Source organism: Protomyctophum bolini (genome assembly GCF_963924005.1).
Source record: "Protomyctophum bolini genome assembly, chromosome: 3".
Classification (NCBI taxonomy): Eukaryota; Metazoa; Chordata; class Actinopteri; order Myctophiformes; family Myctophidae; genus Protomyctophum; species Protomyctophum bolini.
Window position 1 is genome coordinate 6638024 of NC_137864.1, and position 19639 is coordinate 6657662.

The following is a 19639-nucleotide window of genomic DNA, read 5'->3' on the forward strand; positions in this document are numbered from 1 at the left end:
TTGAAAAATCGAAGAACCACTGACATATAGAAACATAGCTTTTTCAGAAAACTGTCAGGATGTAGAAGACATTGTAGACATTTTTTAGAATTTTTTAGAAGAACAGTTTTGGTCATATGAGGTTTACAGCCCAAACACAGTGGAGTGTGAGCAGCAGCAGCAGCAGCACTTTGCTCGGGGCTCCACTATAGCTCTATACATAATTGGCTGTCTCCTCTCACACAGGATCACACTGCGGGATATATTTGCATGGAACTGATAATGACTTTTACTAAAGGATTTGCCTCGTTGACAGACAGCCCCCGTTTCCTGCATCATGTCAGCAGCAGGTCATGGCTTATGCACGCTCTCTCCCCATATATACGTGCAAGACTCCATCGTTCGGTAATCCTCCTGATCACTATACAGCAGGGGTGCCCATGCACACTTTTTTGACTCGAGAGCTACTTTCACAAGATCTACTTACCCAAAAAAGTATATTATCCCATTGCTGAAAACAGCAGCACTGGCGTTACACATACTATAATAAGACAAACACACTTGGAATGGGAAAAATAGAGAGAGGAAAATGGAATTCGTATAGTTATTTGTATATGACTTTGTATTTGTATTGTGTGTTTGAGCTGAAAGTCTCTTTTAATCAATCAGTCACCTTAATTCAAGTAGTTTCTTTTTGAATGAAATATATTTTGGGGCATGTCATGTTGGTCTACCTGCAAAGCCTTTGTGATCTACTGGTAGATCGCGATCTATACCTTCTGGGCACCCCTGATCACATATACAGCATCGCCTTTGCTTCCAAAATGTCTTACTGTATATACAGTATGTGCGTGCTAAGCACTGCCACGCGTCTCTCTCTAACCAGGCGCCGTCTCATAACTCTGACAGTATTCGATAACGGGGCCCATTTTGGTTTCTATATACTGACAATGTTACAGACTTTGGAGAGAATGTACCGGTCGGTGTTCACTTCTTCTAGGAGAGTTGTTTCCATTGTTGGTCCTGGTCGAAGTGTCATAGCAGTGACAGTAGTAATAATAATAATAATAAAACTTTATTTGTATAGCAACCTTTCATGCCATGAAATGCAGCTCAAAGTGCTTTACAGAGCAATGGAGAAAAAAGAAAAGAAAAGCAATGCAAAGACATTCAAAAACAAGCAGTAATGCAATACAGTGAGGACATGATTATGAATAACAAAAAATAAAAGATCAATTAAAAGCAAGGGTGTATAGAAGTGGGTCTTGAGCTGTGCTTTAGAAATGTCTCTACAGAGGCTGCCTGACGAAGGTACAGTGGGAGCTTGTTCCACGCCGTCGGCCCGTAGAAGCAAAAAGCTGCTTCCCCGTATTTTTTAGTTGCCTTTTTTTTAGGCAAAGCGAGCATGGCCAGCAGTGGAAGACCTTAGGGGGCGGTTTGGGACATATTTAGGCAGGCAGTCATGAAGGTAGGAAGGTGCGAGACCATTGTGCTCACAACTCTAATGATATGAACGTTCCTGTGTGTGTGTGCTCCTCGCGCGTCAGTCACTCCATTTCACATACTTAAACACTGTTGTCGTTGGCGTCATTGTTCATTCAGTGACGTGCACGCGTGTCCCATAGTGTCATTTGCGCGTGGCTAATTAACGGCGGTGTGAACTTAACGTGGCGCAGCAGGCACAGGGTGACGATGATGACAGCTGCCGCCTCGCGCGCCGCGCGCCCGTTTAGAGACTAATCGGCGTGTGACCACATACGTACCGCTCGACGCGTTTATTTACTGGGAGCGAAGGGAGGCAATGGGGTTGTAGTACACTGTGTGTGTGTGTGTGCGCGTGCGCGTGTTCAAGATTTGTATTACGATTGCTATTTAGTATTATAATGTCCCTAAGGTGCAATAGTTACTGATATGCAGTGTGTGCGTGTATGCATAATTGCTTATACATCTACATAGAGTGTGTGTGTGTGTGTGCGTGTGTGTGTGTGTGTGTGTGTGTGCGTGTGCGTGTGCGTGCACTGCACTCTTACGCGAGATAATTACTCTCTGCAGTATGAACTGAATTAATGAATATTTCCAAGACGGAAGATTGCTTTTTCATGATGCTCATGCACATAAACAGTGTTTATAATTGTTTTCACACGGCAACTGCGTGTGTGTGTGTGTGTGTATGCGCGCATGTGTGTGTGTGTGTGTGTGAGACAGATTTTGAAGAAGGGAGTCAATGCCTCATACTGAGTCAGTTAACAATTGTGTTAATAATAAATGATTACGACAAAGTCTCATTGATGCTCCGTCACACATCGCATCGGAAATACCAGACCTACAAGCCTATACACCGCGGCACTTACGTATATCATGCGACGCGTTGTAGGTCTGCTATTTTTGAAGCGCGGCAATTTCACACCCCACGGAGACTTTTGGAGCTGTTCTTTTGGTCGCATTCCTCCATGAGCCAATGCTTATTAGTATTGATTCGGTGACCGTCATCAATATAGGGACCAGCTCAGTGCAGTTCCTCACTCGTTACCAGCTCAGTGGCCTTGTGGTTAGAGTGTCCGCCCTGAGACTGGGAGGTCGGGGTTCGATCCCCGGCCGGGTCATATACCAAAGACTGTAAAAAATGGGACCCAATGCTGCCTCACGCTACAGAAACAGGAGATACTGTGTATAGGGTCCTGCCCTATGGGCCTCATGGCTCGGCAAGGCTGCTTATACTTTACTTTACATCAATAGGGTTGTCCTGATCTAGTCACGTGATCGGAAATCGGGGGACGATCACGTCATTTTCTAAACATCGGAATCGTTATCGGGACATCCCTGTCCCCGTCCCATCGGGACATCATGATAATAGACTGGATATTGTCTGTGATTTGGGATATTGTATACTATTGTGATATGGCACAAAACGTGTTCTATAAAAACATAAATATCAGATCGGGGAAGAAAAAAAAATCGCTATCGGCAAATACTAAAAATAAAATGATCGGAATTGGATCCCTATAGTCATCAATGATTGGCTTAGGAATGCGACGTCAGTCTTCAAGGGGTGTGTGTAATTAACAAACAACACAAACAAAAAAGAACATTTTCGGAGTGAACTACTCCTTTTAAAGTGTGTCGTGGCTAGCAGACCATGCGGCGCATCATGCAGAGCTGCATGCACACGTGTGCACGTGCACATGCTGGCTATTATATGAACATGCGCAGCATGGGGTCCATCATGTGCACCACTGCAACACACACACACACACACACACACATGTGGGAGGAAAATCTCCCCCCCCTCCCCCCTCCCAAATTGTACTTCTCATAATGCTGAGAGAGAGAGAGAGAGCGTGGGACTTCCCTGCTGCGTTATGATAATAGCATCACCCTGGAAAACATTGTCATAAGATATAGGACACTGTGTGGTGTGTGTGGGGTGTATAACCGCACCATCCCAAATACTCCCCCGACCGTGACAATGCTGTTACACAACCCTGTGTGTGTGTTTGTGTGCGTGTGTCTGTGTGTGTCTGTGTGTGTCTGTGTGTGTGTGTGTGTGTGTGTGTGTGTGTGTGTGTGCGTGTTGCTGTATAAGGTCAAGGCAGGAAATCCGACACTTCTTGTCATGTCCGTCCAAAGTAAGCGGGCATTATAGGGAGACCACCGAACCTCGTGCTCCACTTCGCAAAGGAGTGGGAAAAACCCTTTGACTGGGGAGCTCACGCACACGCGCACACGCACACACACACACACACACACACACACACGCACACAGACACTCCTTCCACTAAAATCTGTGATTATCAGCACCTCTGCTTGCCATTTCCTTTGAGGGGTTTCCAATTTCTCAAGAAATCCATCCATCCATTCTGAGAAAGCCGGGACAGGGGGGGGGGCTGGGGCATTCTGCCTTTTTTTCCCCACGCTTTGCATAATAAGTCTGCTAAAGCAAAAATACCTTTTCCTAAAACAAAACAAATTTTACAAAATGTCTTAATTCTTCATATAATTGGCATGCAGTGAAACAAAAAATGTATTTCATTTTCAATTTCTTTCAAATCACACACTAGACACACTCTGTCCTCCTCGGGAGTATACCCTAACCCTAATTATGTGTAATTGGGTGTAAAAGTGCAGCTACGTAGCCCTTGTTCAGCTATATAAGCCTCCCCCGGTGCTTTTTTGTGGCTGTTGGGGAGTGGAAGGAAGAGGCATGGGAGACGAGAGGCGATGAAGGAGCTATCCAGAGGTTAAAGTCAGCAGCAAGGGATGCCTTTTGTTCCTTATCCTCCTGTCCTGATGACTCACAGAGCTTATAGCAGGGACATGCAGAGAGAGAGAGAGAGAGGGAGAGGGAGGGAGAGAGAGGGGGAGAGGGAGAGAGGGGGGGGGGGAGAGGGAGAGAGAGAGGGGGGGGGGACGAGAAAAAAGTGAGACGGAGAAAAATATTCACAGAAATAGAGAATCAGAAGGAGAGATAAACCATGGGGAGGGAGAGATTTTTGTGTGTGTGTGTGTGTGTGTGTGTGTGTGTGTGTGTGTGCGCGTGTGCGTGTGCATGTGTGTGTGGCAGAAGTGAGAGAGAGAGAGAGAGAGACCACAGGAATGACCTATGATGGTATTTGCCTCTTCACGTTGGCTACGTTTGTCCTGTTGCCATGGCTACAGCCTTTCTCCACACCATCAGGTCACGACCCTTCCCAGGGTTCAGTCGCCTGTGTGTGTGTGTGTGTGTGTGTGTGTCATGCATCTTAGCTGGTTGTGTATTTTTACACATCATGGTTTCATTGTTTTGTATATTAGCTTTTTTTGTTTGATGTGTGTGATTTTGCTTCCATTCTTGTGTGTGTGTGTGTGTGTGTGTGTGTGTGTGTGTGTGTGTGTGTGCGTGTGTGCGTGTGTGTGTGTGCGTACGTGTGTGTGTGTGTGTGTGTGTGTGGTCAATACATGACGTGCCTCAATTGCCCCGCATTAATGTGCACACATTTCTCCGTTGTGTGTGAGGGTAATCCTTTGCATGTGTGTGTGTGTGTGTGTGTCCGTGCACGTGTGTGTGTGTGTGTGTGTGTGTGTGTGTGTGTGTGTGTGTGTGTGTGTCCGTGCACGTGTGTGTGTGTCCGTGTACGTGTGTGTGTGTGTGTGTGTGGCCCTTTGAACGTGTGTTTTTCCCCTCCATCCTGCTGTGTTTTACCCGTCAGTCAAACTCCAGCCCTGTGGAAAAGCCTAAAGGCACCAACACATGCACATACACGTGCACGACGCATACACATACAGAGAAACAGGGGGTATATGGATGGAGGAGTACTGTGTGTATATACTGTTCTATAATAAGAAACCCAATAACCAGCTCTATCTCGAATAGAGAGTAGCGATCCGAGCACATAATGGAGGAGAAGTCACGGTACTTTGTTTACAAAAAGGTTCACATGCCAGGGTGCATACTTAGTTTAGACCTCAGTCATTGGTTACAGACATGGGTTAAGGTTATAGGTTTAGGTGTGCTGCCCCGTGGGAGGTTATAGAGCGCCGCAGTCCCCGCCCCCTTTCAGAAAAGCGAGTGGCCCAGGAAGTGAAAGCCCCATGCATTCTCCCATCGGCACTTTTAATATAATTTATTTAAAGACGGTTACGCCGCCGCGGACAAAGCCAATTCGGATCGTGACGAATCATGACAATGAACACAATATTTTTGGACGATCAAATCATTAGAAAGAAGAAAAGAAAGTCAGGAGACAACACTATTTGTTTTATTTTTCGTCTTATAAATTATTTGATGGGCCCAAAATATTGTGTTCATTGTCATGATTCGTCACGATCCGAGTTGCCTTTGTCCGCGGCGTAACGGTCTTTAAATAAATTATATTAAAGGTGCCGATGGGAGAATGCATGGGGCTTCCTGGGCCACTCGCTTTTCTGAAAGGGGGCGGGGACTGCGGAGCTCTATACTGTAGGTTTAGGGTGAGGGTTTGAGATGGGTCGTAGTTGTATAGGACTAATGACTGGTCTAAACCAATGACTATAGTCTGAACCAAAAACTGTCTAAACTAAGTACTGCGCCCTAAAAGGCCAACATGTTTCCACTGAGACGTCTTCATGCCCTGATGAAGACCGTTATTGAAGACCATTTTTTTTTAATATATATATATATTTTTTGTATATTTATTGGTTTTAACAAAATTAAGGACAATAAACACAGACTTTACACAACGAGAACATAATACCAAACCAGAAAGAAAAAAAAACTGCTCAGGCACAACAACTATTGTAAATAAAATCACACCTGTGTGAACCGAGTGGTGCAACCCCCCTCTCTCCCCCCTCCTCTCTCTCTCTCTCTCTCTCTCTTTCTGCTCCGTCAGATTAGCTTTATTATGGATATCAATCTGCGTCACTGAGAACTATTTTTTCATTATTATTTTTGCTCGGCCTTTCCTTCTTTAGCGAACCTAGACAGTCAGAAGTTGGATTTGCGTGCAGCAGGTGGCAGCCATGTCACATACTTCTGTCGTTCCAATTTCACGCATGCGCACACCACTCGTGCTCATTGACGTACACAAACAGGTACACGGACATTGCTGGTTGTAGGAGTGGTTGCACCACTCAAAAAGATGAAATATACGAAGACATGGCGAGAACATCAATGAACCATAATGGCAACAAGTGGCTATTGATAGAAGACCATTATTTAAGGTGCTCTGATGGCTCCTCTCTTTTCAAGTTGGATTCCCTTTGATCCTAGAAGAAATTCCAGGATTTTTTCAAAAGTAATTCATATAGATAAAATTAAAGAATCAAACAATTCCCATGAATACACAAAAACAAATCTGCTATTTTCGTCGAGTCGACGTCTAATTTCCCTTGAGCTTAAAAAAATCACACCATGCGTGAACTGAGCGGTGCAGGCTGCTCAACATCACCAGCTGTCCATACGACAGACAGACAGACAGACAGACAGACGCGCCCAGGCACCGCTCAGAAATCCATCTATACAGTATGTATAATGTATCTATGTATCTGTCTGTCACACTGAAGAGTAGGTGTCAGTTACAGTAGGAGGAGGGTGTGTTATATGGGGGGGCCACACAGTGTAAAGTACGGTATATTGTGCCAGAGCAGGGTGTGTATACTGTACTGTACTGTACTGTACGTGTGCATGACATGTGTTTAAAGTGTTGAGTGAGTGAGTGACTGACTGACATGTTTGTGTATTCAAGTGCGTGCGTTTGATCTCATATACGTGTTACCTGATGAATACCACTATGTCAGACCTATCATGACATAATAGCGACATCTTGGTGTGTGTCTGTGCGTGCGTGCACTCGTGCGTGTGCGCGTGCGTGAATGTGTGTGAGCACAGGTCATGGCGGGGTCACTCTCGGACCGGCGGTCTTGGGGTTGACCGCGTATCGACCACTGGAATCACCGTCGTCTCGCTATAGTCCACATCTGGACCTAACTGTCAATTTCAGCTTAACCCATTCTGACCTGAGATCAGATTCTAAAAATGTCTTCTATACATCCTGACAGTTTTCCATTCTGACCTGAGATCAGATTCTAAAAATGTCTTCTATACATCCTGACAGTTTTCCATTCTGACCTGAGATCAGATTCTAAAAATGTCTTCTATACATCCTGACAGTTTTCATTCTGACCTGAGATCAGATTCTAAAAAATGTCTTCTATGTCAGTCGCTCTTCGATTTTTTTCAAAAATAGCAGACCTACAAGCTCGTAGCGCGCCACTCGGTGGCGCGCTATGAGCTTGTAGATCTGCTATTTATCAATAGCAGATCTACAAGCTCGTATAGCGGGCCATTTATTTCGACGTCGGGCCTAAAGGGGATAATCCATGTGCTGGCATCAAAGTACAAAGTGGGAACTCTGGTATTATAGTGGAAACAAACAAAACGGTTAAAAATAGGGACGCCGATGTTTTAAATGACAATTTCTGTCGATATACCGATATTTTGTTTGTCGTTATTCATTGCAATGGCTCTCAAAGTGGGGTCCCTGCATGGACAACTCAGGGGGTGGACCCTTAATAATGTACTAATGTATACTCTTGAGTTATGAGAGTCCTTGATTATAAAAAACAAAAATAAGTAACACACCAACGTAATCGGCGCACATTTGACGCACCACCACCACCACCACCGCCACCGCAGATAATAGGAGCACAATGGAAACCACAATGGAAGTCCCCGGGACATTTTTGTGTTTCCTTTTTAGCGTAAATGTCTGACTGTATATAGCATGTGTGCTGTTTACGTTTCTGTCTAATAAAGTCACTCAACGTCAACTTATTTGCAGATATGTCGATTGGTGGTCAGCGAGGCCAAAATCTGCCGATGCCTGGCATATACACGGCCGATATGTCGGTGCATTCCCTACGATAACGGAACACGAGGAAACAATCACATGTGTGTCAGTCTGTTTGTGTGTGAATGTGCATGTATGTGCCAGCATGCGGATGTGTGTGTGTGTGTGTGCGCTGCCGCTCTGTCTTGTTCGTGAAAGACAAACGTCTATAGTGTGAGTTGGAACGTAGAGACCACAGAACATCAGTCATCATCTGTCGACTATATAGCCTGACGGACCCAGGCGTTTTGGTTTAAAACAAAAAAAGCCTGGGTGAACGACCCAGGCTGTCTGCCGACAGGCGGCCATATCTCTCATTTCTGTCTGTCTCCCTAGTACATGGTAACATGTTAAAGGTGTGTGTGTGTGTGTGTGTGTGTGTGTGTGTGTTGGGGGGGGGGGGGGGGGTTGCGAAGGAATGCATGTGTGTGAAGATGTTGGCAGCCTATGAGGATAAAATATTAACCATGTTGTCCTTCTGAGTCTGTCTGTGCCTGCTGACCTGGAAAGGTTCACACACAAGTGCGTGTGTGTGTGTGTGTGTGTGTGTGTGTGTGTGTGTGTGTGTGTGTGTGTGTGTGTGTGTGTGTGTGTGCACCTGTCTCTGTCTGTCTGTCTACAAAAAAACTGTAGTAGTATATTGCAATTATTTAATCGTGCAACGTTTATGCATTAATTTATTTTCATAAAAACATGTCATATAGGAATTTAATCAGCAGCATATATGTGGAAAGCACCTAGACCGTCTTGTCACACTGCTTGGCTGAAAGCACGCGGTCAAATTATAAACACACCTGGGAGTGCAAGCCCTGCCCGTGGCCTCTGTCGCTATGCAACACCTGTTGTTGCTGATTGACCCACGACAGGGTTTGGACCTTGACTTTGACTGTGACCTTCTTGACCTGTCTCTTGACCCGTCCCTTTGGGACAGGCTATACTTAATCACTCCCTGCACCTCCTTTTTAGTTTCGTTCACAGACACACTCTCTCTCTCACACACTCACACTCACACACTCACACTCACTCTCACACACACACACACACACACACACACACACACACACACACCCACACACACACACACTCACACACACACACAGAGAGAGAGAGAGAGAGAGAGTCAGGACAGACTATACGATACCCCGCCAAGCATGCATTTTGGGGTGGGTGACAATTAGTTTTGGGAGGGAGGGAGAGGTGGAGAGTTGAAAGGAGGGTTATATCTGTGAGAAGGATGAGTGGGAAAGTTTACCTTTCTCACCCTCCACTGTGTGACCACTAGAGAGAGAGAGAGAGAGAGAGAGAGAGATGGGGGGGGTCGAGAGATGAGCTCGTATGGGGGAGGGTCAAGGGATGGATGGATGGATGGACGGATGATGAGGATATTAAACGTCTAGAGAGATGGTTGAACAATAAAGGGATAAAGAATGGAAGAATGTCTCGGAATGAACCCATGTGTTGAAAGACGGGTGAATGAAGGGAGGAGATGGAGGGAGCCTGAGAGAGAGAGAGAGAGCAAATATTATGAGACTATACCTATACTGCCCATTGACACACACACGCACACACGGTCACACGCACACACACACACGCACACACACGCGCGCACGCATGCATGCATGCAGGAACAGCAGCTGGGAAGGTTTGTGACCTGATGGTGTGGAGAAGCCTGTACACATGCACCCACACAACCTTAACACACACGCACACACACACACACACACCACCCACATACTCATACGCGGGCCCGCCCACACACACACACACACACACACCAACATCCAATACGCACACAAACACACACCCAGACACTATATGTACACGCACATGCACAAACACTAACAAACACAAAACCCCCACACACACACACACACACACACACCCACATGCGTCCAGCTGTGACATGACTTCACTGAACTCTTTCCCTTCCGTCTCTTCTGTAAACATCATCTAAACGGAGGCCTCTTCGTGTCCTAGCAACAGACACCTTGACAACCCAATAGGAAGGTATCTTTTAATATATTGTGTGTGTGTGTATGTGTGTGTGCGCGCGCGCGTGCGTGCGTGCACAGTGCGCACACACACACATGAACGAGTGACGTCAGGACTTCGGTACTCGTAATTCTGTACAGTATAGTACATATATCTATATGGTTTGGTTTGTGCTGGTTTGGTTCGGTATACATTAACCCATTTAGACCGTCACCTGACATCGATATTTAAAAGATGTCTTCTAAATCCAGTTTTCTGAAAGACCTATGTTTCTTTCTATATCAGTGGTTCTCAATATATATTTCAATATATTAATATTAATATTTCATGTCAAGGACCCCCAGAATTATCTGTATTTGGCCCATCTGAAAATATGTTGTTCCAGGGACCCTCCAGATGCAAAGATTTGAGTTAAAACGGTTTGAATGATTGAATGATTTTTCAAAAATAGCAGACCTATACAAGCTTTTAGCGCGCCACTCGGTGGTGCACTATGAGCTTGTAGATCTGCTATTTTTTCAATGGCTAACGCATAACATAATGCTAACACCAAAAGGGGTTCCCGCCCAGATTGGGTTTTTTAATGCACATGTATTGCGGTGGTTTTGGGTGTGCGGCTCTGACCTCCCCTGTGTAATGGAGCACAAACAATCAGTGCGTGGAACAGTGAGATTCGAAGACACTGGCTAGTCTACACTCATTCATTGTAAACAGAGTAGCGCTAGCATACAGCATAGCACAGTAACACGCCAATCAATGACTAAACGGCCGGCCAATCTTGTGTGCATGCTTCACATGCGATTGGCAGGGGGTGCGTTCCCTCACAATAGCTCCCCTGAGTGGCAGCTGGCCGATGCTGGAATAGACCAGATTTCGGAGAGAACGCAAATAATATATGGCCAGGCCAGGTTTTCTCTCACAGTACTACATTTTTAGTATTAATGATAGTGTTCATAATAATAGCTAGGAATAAGAATGTGAAAAGCACTTATTTGGGGTATTTTCTACTCTAAAACTGGAAAAATACAAAAAATGTGGCACTCCATCTTTAAGAGAGATGCGGGGAACCTTGTCAAACAGCATCTGATAACCGCATGCAGTCTCACCAGTCACCATGCCTTGGCCTTTAGACACATATTATACTGTAGACCATGCAAGGGCGAGCAAAACCAGCGACCTTGTGATTCCCACACAAACCCTCTATACTCATTCAGTTATGGCTGTCTGTAGCACAGATTCAGAACATTGTTATGAAATGTTACTACAAGAATGTTATTTTTTTCTACTGCCGGCAATACCGTATAGCTTAGTGGTCAGAGGGGGCCCGCCTGTATGGTTAGCAGAAGGTCACTTGGTTTGCCTCCCAAACCCGGTAAAAAAAAAAGAATCATTCCCGCTGAGTTTCTCTCTTTCATTTGCATTCTGCTGTCACACTCGTCACCTACATCTCTCTCTCTCTCTCTCTACCTCTCTCTACCTCACTCAACCACAGTTTTAAACTTCCCGTTCATGTCCTTTTCTACTTTTCTTTCCTGACCTCCCCCAGTCAGTCATTCACTCTCTCCTCTTCTGACGTTTTCACCCCTATCTTCCTCTGCTTCATCATGCTGCCACTCTGTATTTCACTCGTCACCTTACAGGTTTTTAGCCTCCATGTCACTCACACTCTCTTCCTTTCACTGACCTGTGTGTTTCACTACTGACCTCCACACTCCCCATTTTCTCTCTCTCTCTCTCTCTCTCTCTCTCTCTCTCTCTCTCTCTCTCTCTCTCTCTTTCTTTTCTTACTGAGATTACGTTCAGGAATAAGGTTAGGTTTAGGCATAGTTTTACTGAGGTTACATTTAGGAATAAGGTTAGGTTTAGGCATAGTTTTACTGAGGTTACATTTAGGAATAAGGTTAGGTTTAGGCATAGTTTTACTGAGGTTACATTTAGGAATAAGGTTAGGTTTAGGTATAGTTTTACTGAGGTTAGGTTTAGGAATAAGGTTTGGTTTAGGCATAGTTTTACTGAGGTTACGTTTAGGAATAAGGTTAGGTTTAGGCATAGTTTTACTGAGGTTACGTTTAGGAATAAGGTTAGGTTTAGGTATAGTTTTACTGAGGTTACGTTTAGGAATAGGAATACCTGTTGGCGACCGTTCCGAAGTCGCCGGATTTCACCTGCTAAGCAATGGAGTGCTAACATTGTGCTTTACATACTGTAAGATGTAGCTATATCTAATGTGCCCTCATTAGCATTATAGTTAATAGCTAATAAGGGGAATGTGTATAGAATTATGCAGATGTGTCGTTTTGCTGGCTATAGCTTTGTTGACTAGTGTTAGCGGACTAACAGACATTTCTATATGTGCACATTCTGAGAATGACCACATTATTTACACAGAGCACTTGGGCCCAATCACGCCAAGTTTGTTCCTAGCAAACAAAACCAACAAATAGATCATAACAAATTATGAGAACAGTCAGTGTAAACCGATACAGGATGTATATACATAGCATTGGAGTTCGCAGCGATGATAACCTCAGCTCAGTCGCCTAGCTTGTCTCATATAGCTGAGACAAACCTTGAACTAAATACATCTCTCTTTGGCAAAGCGAGATAAAGAAAAACATATTTATTTGTACTTGTCAGCGGGGGCCTACTGTATATACTGTTAAGCAAAGGTCTGAGGCTATACTGCTGACTCGGTGTTTCTCTCCCCCGTCCGTCGGGCCCTCGGCTTTGGCCTTGAGGTTAATGGAGTGTGTCTGAAATCCTCCAGGGCACGCAGACATGATGATTTATATCCTCCAGTCCTCTGTGGTTGCTCCCCTGTCTCCTGTCCCCCCGTCACCCCCCCCCCCCCCCCCCCAGTCTCCAGCCCTACTGGCCCCAGACAACAGGAGGGCAGCAGGCCAGTGCGGCATAATCTAACCACAGAGTCATTGTCCCTTGCCAGGGGGGGGGGGGGGGCCCTGTCGGTCTTTAACCCATTCTGACCTGAGATCAGATTCTAAAAATGTCTTCTACACGCTGACAGTTTTCTGAAAAAGCTACGTTTCTGACCTGAGATCAGATTCTAAAAAGCTATGTTTCTATGTCAGTGGTTCTTCGATTTTTCAAAAATAGCAGACCTATACAAGCTCATAGCTACAGCTACAGCTACAGCAGACATGAAGCAGACCTATACAAGCAGATCTACGAGCTTGTAGATCTAGCATGGCATGATGCTAACACCGAAAGGGGATCCCGCACAAAATGGGTTAACTGCTGCTGTCCTCCTCATGCCTCCGTGCTAAAGGGGAGGGAAATACATTAAGATAAAGGAGGAACTGGGGCTGAGATAAGCGCAAAACTGCATGGTAATGGTGCAGATTAGACCGGATTCCATTAGTCTTAACTGATTGGCTGTCAACAACCGGCTGTGCACTAAACGTGCTCTATGCATGCATATACACTCATGTACACACTGTGATCCTCTCTTTATATAGATTTAACCCATTCTGACCTCAGATCAGATTCATACGAGGTTTCCACTGGACACACACTGGTCTGATTAACCCATTCTGACCTGAGATCAGATTCTAAAAATGTCAGTCGTTCTTCGATTAAAAAAAAATAGCAGACCTACAAGCTCGTAGCGCGCCACTCGGTGGCGCGCTACGAGCTTGTAGGTCTGCTATTTTTCAATAGCTAAAGCATAACATGATGCTATCACCAAAATGGGTTCCCGTTCAGAATGAGTTAAGATGCAAGAGGTTTTATTCATCACTCAATCAAACACGTATACAAACAATTAAATGTCAGCGTGGCCTGTTCAAACGACAACAACAACAAGTTAGTAATAATGGATGTTAAACATCTTTATTCAAGTTTTATACGTGACGCAGATACATGTGAAACTAAATAAAGCACTAGGGGGAGTGTGTACGGAATATGAAGGGAGAATAATTTTGCCACCAGATATATAGAATATAGAAAAAGTATATAGTATATATACCTATGGTCCCGTGTTGGAAAGAATTAAGTAAAATAAGAGTGTATATGCTCTGAAAAGATATATCCACAGGTCACATTAAAAAGATAGAGGCCTTTTGAACGTTAGCAGGAATTGTGGGCAATTTGAGGTGAGGGAACCCACACAATGCATTGCTCTATTGAATTAATCCATTCTGGGCGGGAACCCTTTTTGGTGTTTTAAGCATTTGTGTGATGCTTTAGCAATTGAAAATTGCAGATCTACAAGCTCATATAGCGTGGCACAGAGCGCCGCGCTATGAACTTGTATAGGTCTGCTATTTTTGAAAAAAAACATGAAAATGTGCCTCAAATCTTTGAATAATATATTCTTTCAGAGTTTCAGTTTTTTTAACTTCTGGAGGGTCCCCTGGAACGACATATTTTGAGATGGGGGGGTCGGCGGCATATTACGTCATAATCTTTGGGGTCCTTGACATGAAATATTGACAACCCACTGATATAGAAACATGAGGTTTCTCAGGGGGGAAAAAAAAAGACATTCTTTAAATTTCGACGTCGGGGCTAAATGGGTTAAATGGTCCACCGGGGTGGGGGTGGGAATGGGGGGGGGGGGGTGTATTGATGTCAAGTTAAAGACAGGAGGAGGAATGTATCAATGTCCACGACGAGATGAATGGGAGTCAAATGGAATGAACCGCAAGGGGAGAGGAAAACGATAACAAAGAAGCTAGGTAGAGAGAGGAGGAGAAAACAGAAGGTGTGTGTGTGTGTGTGCGTGCATTTGTATGTGCATGTGTGTGTGTGTGCGTGTGCGCGTGTGTGTGTGCGTGTCGGAGAAGTGGGGGTCTGTGAGGTTCTGCTCTGTGTACTTCACTGTGTACTATATACTGGCCCCTCTCTCTGCGATCAGATAAGGCAGATATACCAGGGCTCATTTGTTACAGTAATTACTACATCATCACGGGCGGAAAGACTGCTAACTATATATATATATATATATATATATATATAACGGTACTACTCGAGTATAGACGCTTAACTTAAAAGTCTTATTCGAGTAGAACTGCTTCAGTAAAAGTATACAATGTATACGAGAGTATTATTTGCCTGGGTAGTGGGTATACAGTAAGTCTCTTGGTAGAGCGCTTGCCTTTTGCATCGCGAGGTTCATGGAGGTTTGATCTCGGGCAGCTCCAACATTATATAACCTCTGTATAGCACCAGAGTATACATACTCAACTACTGCACTGTAAGTACAGTTTTGAGGTACTTTTTACCTTACTGGAATAATATTTTCCAATTTTCGATACTTTTACTTCTACTCCACTACTAGACATCTCAGTCAGACACATGTTGCACTTTTACCCCACTGCAATTATTTGAAATTATTACAAAACATACACTAACCACTTTCTGTCTGTCTGTCTGTCTGTCTGTCTGTCTGTCTGTCTGTCTGTCTGTCTGTCTGTCTGTCTGTCTGTCTGTCTGTCTGTCTGTCTGTGTCTGTGTCTGTGTCTGTCTGTGTCTGTGTCTGTGTCTGTGTCTGTGTCTGTGTCTGTCTGTCTCTCTGTCTGTCTGTCTGTCTGTCTGTGTCTGTGTCTGTGTCTGTGTCTGTGTCTGTGTCTGTGTCTGTGTCTGTGTCCGTGTCCGTGTCCGTTCTCTCTCTCAGGGACCTCAGCGAGAACACGATCCAGGCTATTCCGAGGAGAGCCTTCCGAGGGGCCACAGAACTCAAGAACCTGTGAGTCCAGAGTCATATATGCACCGTCCAATACACATGTATGATGGCTCCTCTTTGGTTAAGACTATGGGGTCGGCAACCCAAGATGTCGAAAGAGACATTTTCGTCCAAAACATTATTAAAAAATCGATCTGGAGCCGCAAAAAAAATAAAATGTACGCATTATAATGCGGCTTGCCAAGCTTCATTATCTCCCGGGATGCAACGAAACTATAGTATTGAAGATGCGATCCACTTAACCCATTCTGACCTGAGATCAGATTCATACGAGGTTTCCACGGGACACACACTGGTCTGATTAACCCATTCTGACCTGAGATCAGATTCTAAAAATGTCAGTCGTTCTTCGAATTTTTCAAAAATAGCAGACCTACAAGCTCGTATCGCGCCACTCGGTGGCGCGATATGAGCTTGTAGATCTGCTATTTTTCAATAGCTAAAGCATAACATGATGCCAACACCAAAATGGGTGCCCGGTCAGAATGGGTTAAACCCAGCTGGGGTGGTCAGCTGCAAATTTATAGCATGCTTTCCCTGGAAATGTTACTTTCAACGTTACTTTTTTTGTTGTTGTTTGATAGCTTCTCACTGCAGATTAAACATATACAGGCAGTCAATCTGCATTGGCTGTGAAGGCAAAAAGCCTCTGTCCTGCACGAACTGTTAAATCCTCTTGTTTTCGTCCGCTATCTTTCTTTTTCTTCCCTGTAGAAGCCATAGTCGCCATAGCAGTATAGAGCCACTAGGGGAGTGCTCTAGAGCCGCCTGTTGCAGACCCCTGGGTTAACCCATTTTAGGCGGTGTTAGCATTACGTTATGCTTTAGCTATTTAAAAACAGCAGATCTACAAGCTCGTAGCGCGCCACCGAGTGGCGCGCTACGAGCTTGTATAGCTCTGCTATTTTTGAAAAATGGAAGAACGACATAGAAACATAGCTTTTTCAGAAAACTGTCATTTTCAAACAGACATTTTTAGAATCTGATCTCAGGTCAGAATGGGTTGAGATGTCTCGCTCATCCTCCTTACGCACAGAGAGAGAGGATGGATGGATGGGGGGGGTTCTAAATGTTGTTATCACTCTGTTATTATTTATCACAGTCAGCTGGACAAGAACCACATCAGCTGTATAGAGGAGGGGGCCTTCCGTGCTCTGCGTACTCTGGAAGTCCTGTGAGTATTATTACAACAAACACTTGTTTCCCTGACTGAGTCGGCACCCATTGTGGACACACACACACACACACACACACACACAGTAACTGTGTGTGTGTGTGTGTGTGTGTGTGTGTGTGTGTGTGTGTGTCTCCCTTTTTGTTTCAAAATAATTAAACTCTCACAGCTTTTCACACGGAAAAAAATTAAATAAGTACGGTCCGTTCGAATTTTATGCTAACGGACCATGACGTTTACCTAAAAACAGCTGTGCTATTTTCACTAGTTTGGGTTTCTCTTTTGGGTCGTTAGCTAAAACGGGAACGACTGTTCTACAACTTGGGCATATGGCCCGGGCTAATATTAGGGCTGTGGAACTAAGCACTCGAAGGACCACAGACAGATGTTTTTTTTGCTTGCATGCAGAAACACCTTTTCCTCTGTTTGTGTGTGTGTGTGTGTGTGTGTGTGTGTGTGTGTGTGTGTGTGAGTCCTTTGTGTTACCGTGTCTGTTGGAGTCATTCAATGCCTACATTTTATACTCCACAGTGTAATTTAGTACGTTGCGGTGCGTGCGACACAGTATTAGCTTGTAAATCAGTTCTTGTCAGCAGGTGTCACTGTTCTGCGATGGAATATAAATCAAAGCTTAATCCATTTTGGGCGGGAAACCCTTTTTGGTGTTTTAAGCATTATGCTTTAGCCTTTGAAAAATAGCAGACCTAGAAGTTCATAGCGCCGCGCTATGAACTTCTAGGTCTGCTATTTTTTTAAATGAGTGAAAATGTGCCTGAAATCTTCGAATACATATTCTTTCAGAGCAAGGTTTTCAACTCAAATCTTTGCTTCTGAGGGGTCTCTGGAACAACATATTTTCAGAAATGGGTCGACGGCCTATAGTTTTGGGGGTCTTTGACATGAAAATGTTTGAAAACGACATGAGGTTTTTCAGAAAACTGTCAGGATCGTCCTCAGGTCAAAATGGGTTAACTTTATACTCACTACTGTACATTCCACTAAACTATTGACCTTCTCCCCCCCCCCCCCCCCCCCCTCCAGGACGTTGAACAACAACAACATCAGCAGCATTCCCGTGTCCAGCTTCAACCACATGCCTAAACTGCGCACCTTGTGAGTCCTGAACTACGTCTCCCACAATGCCACAGCGTTTTGGGGTCTGGCTATTTAATGGGGATTTCACAGAGACACATAAGGCGGCAATGTGACACCGTCCTATACTGTACAAACATTTTTTTTAATTTAATTTCTATCCATTCCCCTTCATTCTTTCTGTCTTTCTTCCCTCCCTCCATCTCACCATCCTCCTTTTCTCTCTCCAAACGTCCATCTTATACCGTATACCCCGTATACCTTCAAAACCATGGCCTTCTTCACTCCTCCACTCGACCTTTTGTCGTCCTCACTTGCTTGCACCATCCATTTCCCTCCACCCACCGTCTCCGGGAAAGGAAAAAATATATCTCGACCTCCAGAAGGTGCAAGAACTCTGCGGCTCGCCTTCTCACCGACACGAGAAAACGTGAACATTATATCACACCTATTTTTTGCTATATAGTCTTCACTGGCTCCCTGTGAGCTATATACAGAATTGATTTTAAGATTTTATTGATTACTTTTAAAGCTCTACATGGTTCTAGCTCCCATTTATATAACAGATTTGCTGCAACCCCCATAACCCTGTGCGATGCCTTAGATCATCGGATAGGGCCCTCCTAGTTCCTCCTGCAACGCGTCTGGTCACTCGGGGGTGACCGGGCCTTTGCGGCTCGGGCACCTTCGCTCTGGAACTCCCTGCCCTTGGCTCTTAAGGCCTATTCATAGTCTGGATGTTCGGTGGTGAGCTGACCACCGCGACCACCGCTGACCGCCGCGAAATAACGTTGAGCGGTGGTGAGTAAAAACAGAGAGAAGGGCTGGAGCGGTGGCGGTGGTTTGCTCTTCACCGCGGCTCAGTGACGTCATGTTGTAGTCCGGTGGTCACCTCACCACCGAAAATCCAGACTATGTATATGAGCCTTTAGATTAGCAGAATCAGTGCCTTCTCTTAAAACACTTTCAAAAACACATCTGTATTATGCCAAGTGTTTTTCCTAATAATTGTTTTATTGACCTGTTATTTTCTTCATTATTTTATTGTCTCTGACGTTTTGATTCTTTGTTGTTTTGATGTTTTTTTTTTATGATTACTGTTTTATAACCTGTCTGTAAAGCACTTTGTAACTATGGGCTGTATTTTGTGCGTGTCTTAAGTACCAGGTCTTATTACTTAACTTGAGTAAACTAAAGACCTGGAGGCGTTAGTGCTGTCAGAACGAATTTCATAATATGAAAGAAATTCGAATATTAAAAAATATATATATATTCGAAAGCTAAAATTGCCATTCGAATGGAGCTTTTATCATTTATTAATTCTATTTAATATATTTATTTTGTTTTATGTTA

The 19639-nt window shown here is 44.4% G+C and overlaps 1 protein-coding gene across 1 annotated transcript in view; it reads left to right on the forward strand.

Moving 5' to 3' along the window:
* slit1b (slit homolog 1b) overlaps positions 1 to 19639 on the forward strand; it is a gene marked incomplete at both ends in the record, with an annotated part of 107479 nt that overhangs the window by 28421 nt on the left and 59419 nt on the right. The window contains 3 exons of the mRNA XM_080758786.1: positions 15952 to 16023; positions 17123 to 17194; positions 18236 to 18307. Of these exons, the coding sequence (XP_080614912.1) occupies positions 15952 to 16023; positions 17123 to 17194; positions 18236 to 18307 (216 nt within the window). The remainder of the gene's footprint in view (positions 1 to 15951; positions 16024 to 17122; positions 17195 to 18235; positions 18308 to 19639) is intronic.